Here is a 10,436-nt window from a genome sequence, read left to right on the forward strand (position 1 = left end):
TCATGATCGATAAACACAATTTTAATTTACATATTATCTAATACAAATTACGCACCTTATCATATATGGATCCGGAATTGTATAAATAGGAAAAATTACACATTATAATTGATAATGATTAAGTGTGTATTATTACTTTTTAGAATACTTAAATGGTAATTATTTTCTGAATTAGTCAACAAAGATTTATTTTTATATTGTAATATTTATATATATAAGTGGTGTATGTTTATTAATTATATATATAGTTGACCGAAACTGAGCCTTCACTAATTGATGAGATATCGAGTACCAATAATTGATTAATCAAATATATTTCCTTGGAAAAATTATAAAGTAGTACTAGATAAAATGAATAATGACAGCTTATTAATTGTTTAATAACCAGCTAATTCAAATGATGATTGTCGCATTTTGCACTAGTGATGACCGATTAATATGCGACATATCGTTCATATCCATATACATAAAGTTATTTTTTAAAAGTAATAATATTATTATTAGTAGAAAAAATGATATTTTTATGTGTGATATAATAAACTATAATCTCCTATAAATTTAATTAGGTATTGATAGATTAATTAATTTATTTTTTTAGGTTAATTTATATTTAATATTACTTAAAAAATGTATAAAAAAAGACAAAGTAAAATAAAGACACTTTAGAGGGCGACTTTATACACTACAAAAAACTGTTACTTTTAGTGTCAATTTTTTAATCACAACATAAATTTTTTGTAACTAGTTATAACAAAATGTTACTTGTGACTAAAACATAGTATTTAGTTACAATTGTCACTAATTTAGTTTTAGTCAATATAAATATTAAGACTAAAAATACATTTAAATACAACAAATTGTAATTTTTGTGACATACTTTAATCACGGACCTTTTAGTCACAACATAAAATCATGATTTATAATTAGTCATAATTTTTTTACTTTTAGTCATAAGTTTTATATCCGCTAAAACTAAAATTTTTTGTAGTGATACTTAGTATATATATATTTAGATTCATCCTTGAACCATATCAATAAATTGACATACAAGATAATGAGAGTACAAATTAACTAAGTTAAGGGTTAAACATTTATAAAAATATATGCTATATCCTATTGCAAGAAAATAAACAAATATACTAGTATATCACTTATTTATTTATCGTCCATTTAAGCGGTTTTTTCTCATTATGTATGATGATTTTTGTAATTTGTTTTTAGTATTTTGAGGTAACATTATTAATTTATGGATTATTAAAAACAGTTATTAATTAATTATTATCACTTTCCACGTCTGCATAAAAAGGAAAAACAGGAGATTCGCCCATCGAAACCACAACCTATCAAATAAACTAGTTTATTAGATAGTCAATATAACAACCAAACAAACTAAAGAAGAAAGAAAAATAATCACGTTATATAATAATCTATATATCTATATAATTCCCTTGCTAATCAAGATGACATGGCAACCTAATTATCTAGGATTCTAATTTTTCTTTTTTCTAACTTTTTTGATTTTATTTTATTTCTGTACTCTAAAAAATTCTATTTACAATTAATAATTTACCATTAATTTCAAAGATGAAAAGTCACTCATTAATTTACCAACTTAATGACATGCATTAGTAAAAGAAATTCATTACGACTAAAAATCACTCTTTAATTTAGCGACGTTCACATGCATTAGTAACTCAAAAGACTAATCATTTAATTTAAAAAAAAAAAAAAGCATATTATTTCATGTAATATCAATAACCCCAAAATTATCATTTTAATAATAACAATAATAATTTCTATGTATATAGATACATACATAACCGATTTCATTTTTTTTTCTAGCTTTTTAGATTTTATTTTATCTTTGTACTTTAAAAAATTCTATTAAAACTATGAATTAGTAATTTACCATTAATTTCAAAAATCAAAAGTCAATCATTAATTTACCAATTTAATGACATGCATTAGTAAAAAAAAAATTATTATTACACTACGAAGACCAAAAATCACTCTTTAATTTTCCAACCATCACATGCATTAGTAATTCAAAAGAAAAATTCATTTAATTAGAAAAAAAGCATATTATTTCATGTAATATCAATAACTCCAAAATCCTTTTAATAATAATAATAAAAAAAAATACATACACAACCCATAACTCTTATATATAAATACATACTTGAATGTTATTGAGTTACCAACCTTTCTACTTACCAATAACCCCTTAATTAATTATTTTATATTTAATTACTACTGTATATAAATACATACATATATTTTTTCTTTTGTGCACCACCATGTTTTGGTGTTCTACTATATTATTATTTTGGTAAACTCATATTTCTTTTTCTTTGTTGGGTTATTTTTAGTGTGTATATATAAATTATATATACATGTAAATATATGAATATTCAATGATCATATTTATATAAATTATGTGTATATGTATTTTTTTTTTTTATTTCAATATACATATCATATATTAGAAGAATTGTTTGCTCTAGGATCATGCAGAGTACCAATCCATAAGTATTCTTGTAAAGAACTGTGATAATTTAAACGATTACTTAATTTTTTTAGCGACCGTTTTTAGGACTGTTGCAAATTCTAACTTTTGTAGTTTTGTAGTAGTGTTCCCTGTATAATTAGTTATTATTTTGGGTGTTTTACAAAAACAGTTTCTTTAAGTCAGATTTTTAACTAGCTTATAAACATAGCTGATTTTTTTGTATCAGATTCCAACATCCAACTCTGATGACGGCTCCGACATCTAACTCCGATGACGACATTTACTCCGATAACTTTTCCAATGGCAAGAACAATTCTGACAAATTTTTCGACGGCGATGACAACTCCAGTGATTTTTTTAGCGACGACAACTCCGTGACTTTTCTGGGGACGATGGCAACTCTGATGACTTCTTAAGTGGCAATGGCTGCTCTGATGATTTTTTTGGCAAAATTTGTTCTTAGAAATTTTGTTAAATTATTATGGTATTTTGTTGGGTTTTCTATTTTTTTTTTTTTTATAAAGTTACTATACTTTGTGGTATAAGTTTTATATACATAAAAAAATAAATTAATTTTTTTTTCTTATATTTTTGTGAATTCCTATAAAGAATTGAGAAATATCTTAAAAAGTACATAAATTTTACTATAAAAATATAAAAATTATCCAAATTACAATTTTTAAATGTTATAAAAACCGCGCAAAGCGCGGTAACGTCTCCTAGTTTCTAATAATTAACAACCACGGCATATGGTTAATAAAAGTTTGATATATGGATCATAAAGGCACAAAATAATTAATGTGTGATAGAGAGAGATCTGAGGAAAATTTCAAACTTCTTTCCACGCACACACACATATATTACTTTACGTTTATAATAACAGAGATTAGAGAAACAACTGTTTCGTTTAACAATTTTACTTAGTGGCTTTTAGTTGAGAAGAGTTAAGAATCTAAAACTCAAGTATGTAAAAAGTTTAAGACCATACAAACATAAACTATATGTAAAACCAAATAAGTGTATATATATGATCATCAAGATATTAACTTTGTGATGTGTTCGAGGTTAATACAATGAATTAATTAAGAGTCTCATTAGGGGTAAAAAAAATGTCTTTTATGAATAAGCCACCGCCCATATAAATAGATTTCATGTAGAAAGTGGGACCCTCCAAGTTCCTCTCTACTATATAAAGCCACCACATCTGCACTTCTTTATGCCATAGTCTCTCATTACAAACATACATACTCTCTCTCTCAATCTCATATATATATATATATAAAAATATATATATAAATATATATTCTCTCTTATCTTTACGACTCTATTAATTAAATATAAATACAAAATACTAGTTAGACTAGATACATACCATCATGACCAGTGATGTCGGCCATCTTCCCCAAACTCAGGGGAAAACCCTCCCAGATTCTTGGGACTGCCGAGGTCACCCCTCCGAGCGCTCCAGATCCGGCGGATGGACCTCCGCCGCCATGATTTTAGGTTAATTACCTTTCCCACATACATAATTCTCTCTCTCTATACATATATATATACACGCGTAATTAACTGTTGTGTATTAATAGGAGTGGAAGCATGTGAAAGGTTAACAACGTTAGGTATAGCGGTGAACTTGGTGACATACTTGACTGGAACTATGCACTTAGGCAATGCTACCTCAGCCAACACCGTCACAAACTTCCTCGGCACCTCTTTCATGCTCTGCTTGCTAGGCGGCTTCGTCGCCGACACCTTCCTCGGCCGCTACCTCACCATTGCCATCTTCTCCACCGTTCAAGCAGCCGTAAGAACTCTCTCACCTCTTTGAAAATTATTAGGAAATTATTCACCCTAACTTAATTAACCAAACCAATATATAAATTAATTTTCAGGGTGTGACAATATTAACGGTATCGACCATGATCCCAAGCCTACAACCACCAAAATGCACGAAGGAGAGTGAATCGTGCATCCCTGCAAGTGGGATCCAGTTAACGGTTCTTTACACGGCCCTGTATATGACGGCACTGGGAACCGGTGGTCTGAAATCAAGTGTTTCCGGGTTCGGGTCAGACCAATTTGATGAGACCGATAAGGAAGAGAGATCCCAAATGACAGCCTTCTTCAACTGGTTCTTCTTCTTCATAAGCATGGGCTCACTCGTCGCCGTTACCGTTCTTGTATACATCCAAGACAACGTCGGAAGACAATGGGGTTACGGTATATGCGCTTTAGCCATTGTTTTCGGCCTCTTTGTCTTCTTGGCCGGAACTAGACGTTACCGTTTTAAGAAGCTAGTTGGAAGTCCCTTGACTCAGATAGCCGCCGTCGTTGTCGCCGCCTGGAAGAATCGGAGACTGGAGTCACCATCTGACCCGTCGTTGTTCTATAATGTCGATGACATTGCTGATGGAAAGAAGAAGAAGAAGAAGATGATGATGAAGCTCCCTCATTCAAAGCAATTCAGGTTAGTCGATCCAGTTATAACTTATAATTATTATTACTTAATCATTATATTATTATTATTATATATTATTGTTTACTTTTTAGTACATGTACAAACTAACGTTAATTCAGAAAAAGAAGAAATTTCATACTAATAGACACACATGAGAACATGTGACTAGATATGTGAGGGTCTAATCATAAAAATATAATTATATAATAAACCAATCCTATAATGCCACATCATGATGGTGGTGTTGACTTAATATGCAGTAAAAAGAAAAATAGTGGACCATACACGTTATTATTTTAAATTTATAATGAGTGTGATTGAACCAACAATAATTATTGTAATTTCGATCATTTTTTTCATATAGAGTAGCTAATTAAGTTATGTATAAATATATATATATAAATATATATATATATATATCATGTGGTCGGGGCTTATATTTAGGTTGAGTTATATTGTTGGTGAATAAATTATTGATGAAGTCCTTTTACTCATGATCAATGTATATCATAGATAGTCCATAATTGAATAATTGATCATCGATCAAACTTGCTTAGCTGGCTCTAGCTAGCTAGGCTAATTTGGATTGGTATATATATAGTTGCGTGTGAAGATATTAGCACAGTATATATAAACATGTGACTTTATTAATGAAAAGAAATCATTTGAAGAGTAATTAATTATTAGTATTTTATATATCTATGATTAGAGATTAATTTTAATTACTAAAGCACGTTGGCTAATTAGGACTTGCCACTAACAAGTAGTTGAAGAGAGAGGTGCTGACAACCAGAGTCGGCTTATCTTAAAATTAATTAATCATACATATAATATAAAAATGAAATAATGTAGTGGGGCATTCTTGATCGAATAAAATCACCATCACCAATTGTAGATCGATTCAATAGATCCACGTCGACTAATTATAATGTAGCCAAACCAGAAATAAAATTAATAATTATTGACCATGTATAGTATTATTACATATATATTTGTCTATTAATTGGTTACATCCCCTTCATATATATATTCATATATCTTTGTAGAAAACTATTTATATGTATTATATCCCAAATGTTACATGTACAGCTATCTATATGCATATATAACGCCAATTAACAATTTGTTGTCTTGAGATAGACAATAATGCCACGTGGCTAGCTTCCACGTATATGTCTTCAATTATGGCCCTAATAACTAATTCAATTACATATTAAATAGAGTAATTTGTCTAATATTTTAATTTTTATACATTTAATCTTATATATTTTTTTGGTTGCAAAATCTGTAAGTTTAATTCCTTTCCTTGTAAATTGGAAGCCCAAGTTAAATAATTTTATTAAATATTAATTGAATGACTATTGTATGCATCTCAAATTTACGTAAAAAAATATACATAAAAATTTTGCCTAAAATAAAATAAAAAAGTTGAGTATATTAAATAAACATAAAGAGGTATTTACTTAAATAAATAACTTTTTAGGTATCGGGAGAGAAAATATGTAATAAAGAATGAGAAACAAACAAATACATCAAGTCAGGAGAATAGATTACAAATTAATACTTGTACGTAGTGTTGTCGTAAGAAGAAAATGTACTATAGTGGTAGTAAAATAGTCATTAATTATATGTAAAATGTAGAGAGAGTACTGGTAGTACTGCTACACTTTACAAGACAGCAACCAAAGTCCAAAGAATCACGAGTGAAATTAGTTGTGGGCAAATAGGAACTCTCATAATTAAATATAGAAAGAAGTATATATATAAGCGTGTAACAAATTGTTTTAAAGAAAAAAAGAACTGATGAAATCACCACAAAAAATACTTATTATTATTATTATAAGTATTACTGGCAGGTATATAGCCCAGTCACGGATGCATTAATTAATTAGTCACTGCCTACTCTATCCTTACTTATTTCTTCATTTTCACATGCACCCTGTTATCACATACTGTTTTCAATTAATTACTTTACAAAATAATTATTTCTTCATTTTGTCTCGTGATATACTTTGACGAAATATATTTTGTGGTATATTAGATGAGTCTCAGAGTATATTAAATGAGTGTTATTATTTTTTAACCCTAATTACCCCTAGATCAATTTCAGCCCTCAGATCAAATAACTCCCTCATCTAACGGCTGCCATATATCACGAAATACATTTCATGAAAGTACAATCACATAACAAAATCATCTCCCTACAAAATATATCACTCTGTTTGTCTTATTGCATATTTAATTTTTCTAAACCCTTTTTCTCCCTTTTCACTTTATCCCCATCTTTTTTCTTTCCCATCAATAAATAAATATATAAATAAAAATAAGAAAGAAAAACATGTGACCCCATGTAGCATACCCTACGTGTACGATCGAGTAATTACTCCAATCATATCATGTTTTCGTTGCCGAGTAATCACATGCATTAATTAAGCCAATAAGATCAATCTTACACAACACTTTATTGGAATGTTATTATTATTTTTTTTTTTTTGAATACTTATATTTATTGTGTATTAGTACCGGATTAATTATCAATTAAAACTACGTATCTTTCTTTTTTTTTTAGTTGCTTGGACAAAGCAGCAATCAACAGGCCAGAACTAACCCCAAACAAGATAAACAAGTGGAACCTTGCAACACTAACCGATGTGGAGGAAGTAAAATTGTTGATTCGAATGCTGCCAATTTGGGCCACCACCATAATGTTTTGGACAGTGTACGCCCAAATGTCAACTTTCTCAGTATCCCAAGCAACCACCATGGACTGCCACATTACCAAGTCCTTCAAAATCCCTCCTGCCTCAATGACAGCCTTCTTTGTTGGCAGCATTCTCTTAACTGTCCCAGTCTATGACCGAGTCGTAGTCCCAATTGCCAGGAAGTTTTTAAAAAACCCTCAAGGCCTCACCCCGTTGCAACGCATCGGGGCGGGATTATTCCTGTCAGTCTTAGCCATGTTGGTTGCAGCTTTGATCGAGGTCAAGCGCATCCACGTGGCCAGGCTGCATGGTCTCACAAACAATCCTAAGGCTGAGATTCCCATAAGTGTATTCTGGTTGGTCCCACAATTCTTCTTTGTGGGTTCTGGTGAAGCCTTAATTTACATCGGTCAACTTGACTTTTTTCTTAGGGAGTGTCCTAAAGGAATGAAGACTATGAGCACTGGACTGTTTTTGAGTACATTGGCATTAGGGTGTTTCTTTAGCTCTCTATTAGTGTCTATAGTTCATGTGGTGACTGGGAAGAAGAATCCATGGTTGGCTGATAATCTCAACCAAGGAAAGCTCTATGATTTTTATTGGTTGTTGGCTATTTTGAGTGCTTTGAATATGATTATTTTTTTGGTGTGTACTCAGTGGTACGTGTACAAGGAAAAGAGGCTTGCCGATGCGGGTATGGGATTGGATGATGTTGAAGATGTCGTTTGTCATTAGTTAAAAATAATATTAATCCAAAGTGAAAAAAGAAATTGAAGATCAAAATTAGATCATGATCACATTCTATTGGTGATTATATAATTGAAGAAAGAAGAAGAAGATGATGATGATGTCATATTCATCAGTACTGTTAATTAGAATTTTTTTCTTTTTTTGAAATATCAAGTTTGTAATATAAGCCTGCTTACTTGTATGTATAACAAAAAATGTTGCAAAAGGTAATAAAAGTTTCAAATTTTTGGCATGTAGTCTTTGCTTTGTCCACTTTTTTCAACATGCATATCTAGGCAATAATTTCTAAGGGATATTTGAGTTTCAATAACTATTGTTCCCTCTAATTTTTTATTTCTTTATTTAATTTAAAATCGAGGGGGAAAAGGTTGTCAGTACTATTAACATTGTCCACATTATAAATAAAACTGTACATATGTAAATATCCAAGTTGTATATTCAAATAATTAAACAGCTCAAATAAAATAATTAAGCAAGGGAATTTTTTTAAAAAAATTATTCTAAGAATATCATAGTTAATTTAGTGTTGCAAATTTTAATATGAAATTATGTGCAATTTTATAACTAATAACAAAACATGTAAATAGAAGTAAAATTCACTTAGCTTCTTGGCATTTAACAAAACATGTAAATAGAAGTAAAATTCACTTAGCTTCTTGGCATTTTGTTTGTCTTCTTATAAAGTTTGGTAGTTTGGGTTTTAAAGATGATTCCAAGTAGAACCAAGTCATTCTTGCTAAATTTATTTGGACAATCATGAAAAAACATGATGTGTTATAGGTGAAGTGGATAAATATGATTTACTTAAAAGAGGTGATCTTCTGGGAGTACCAACTCCTGCAAGATACCATCTGGTATTGGAGGAAGATTTGTCTTAAGGCAAGTCTTCAACAAGCAGAATGTGCAGGCTACTGGACAAAGAGGAAAGCTCAAGGCTACTTTATCATATAACAGTCTACTGCATCTTGATCATGAGATCTTCTCCCGAGCTGTTTGTGTTAGTTTTATGGTACTAAATCAGGTACACAATGAAAGTTGTTGACCTCAAAAAATAATTAACTAATAGCTGAGTCGTATAGATCTGATGCTTGCCACGTGTTACACAAGCAGAATGAAAATGCAATAAACACAAAGATTTGTTATAGAGGTTTGACCCCCTTGTGATAGCGGGTAATGACCTACTTCCCTTTTAGTTGTATTGATACCAAGAGATAATACTATTCAGATTACTATAGGTAGAATCTGATATAGCTCTCTATAAAGATACAAATCATGAATCAGTAGGTAGATCTCTAATGAGAGAAAGAGATTGTCTTAAAGGCGTATTGGAGAGATAAAGAGAAGAGAGGAGAGCCCTTGGGGGCGTGTAACAGAGAGAGAGGACGAGAGCTAGGGTTTTGACTTAGAATAATTTTGAAGCTTATTGACCTAGAGGCAACTTAGGTTTTCAACTATAGGTTAAGGCTTTTATATAGGAAGCCTTAAACCCTAGGTTTACAATTCAAATTCCTTGAAAATAGCATAGTTAGTTAGATATTTACAAAAGACCAAAATGCCCTTGATTATAGATATTATTCAGCCATTTCGTTGGGCTTTTAGGGCCCAATTCGCAACCCACCTTTGATGTCCACGTGTAGAATTATTCATGGAGTCTTGCCAGGTCAACCCTAGCTGCCTATAGACCTATAAGGATGTCTGACCGACCATGGTCGTGCCAGGTCAATCCTGGCTGGCCATGGTCTTGCCAGGACATGGCAGGTCACTATAGCTCCACCAAGAGGAGGCCAACCTTTGATTGTGGAGGCTAGCCTTTTGCAAGTTGAGGACAGCTTTATACATTATTTCCTTGAAGAGGTTAGATTCCCTTGGTCGCGAACGGAGTCTCCTCAGGTCTGAAAGTCACTTCTTGGACGGCCAGCTTGTGCACAGACCTTGGCTGGCCTATAGGCTCACCCTGGTCAGCCTATAGGCTTCTCTTTGCTGGCCAAGGATGTTGATACAACTCCTTGAGGGATCA

The 10,436-nt window shown here is 31.1% G+C and overlaps 1 protein-coding gene across 1 annotated transcript; it reads left to right on the plus strand.

Annotated features, from left to right (window-relative positions):
* Positions 1 to 3,726: 3,726 nt before the first annotated feature.
* On the plus strand, positions 3,727 to 8,651 carry LOC115716280 (protein NRT1/ PTR FAMILY 6.3). The gene is made up of 4 exons (XM_030645040.2): positions 3,727 to 4,012; positions 4,096 to 4,313; positions 4,402 to 4,976; positions 7,537 to 8,651. The coding sequence occupies exons 1-4, from the start codon at positions 3,886 to 3,888 to the stop codon at positions 8,402 to 8,404; spliced, it is 1,788 nt and encodes a 595-aa protein (XP_030500900.1). The 5' UTR covers positions 3,727 to 3,885; the 3' UTR covers positions 8,405 to 8,651.
* The last annotated feature ends 1,785 nt before the right edge of the window (positions 8,652 to 10,436 follow it).

This window comes from Cannabis sativa, chromosome 5 (genome assembly GCF_029168945.1).
Source record: "Cannabis sativa cultivar Pink pepper isolate KNU-18-1 chromosome 5, ASM2916894v1, whole genome shotgun sequence".
NCBI classification, from domain to species: domain Eukaryota; kingdom Viridiplantae; phylum Streptophyta; class Magnoliopsida; order Rosales; family Cannabaceae; genus Cannabis; species Cannabis sativa.

What these genes read in the sequence shown, in the direction of transcription:
- LOC115716280 (XM_030645040.2), top strand. Translation starts at nt 3,886, where the DNA reads ATGACCAGTGATGTCGGCCATCTTCCCCAAACTCAGGGGAAAACCCTC. An exon ending in TCTCCACCGTTCAAGCAGCC is followed by an intron (nt 4,314 to 4,401) that starts GTAAGAACTCTC and finishes ATTAATTTTCAG; the next exon opens with GGTGTGACAATATTAACGGT. An exon ending in CCTCATTCAAAGCAATTCAG is followed by an intron (nt 4,977 to 7,536) that starts GTTAGTCGATCC and finishes TTTTTTTTTTAG; the next exon opens with TTGCTTGGACAAAGCAGCAA.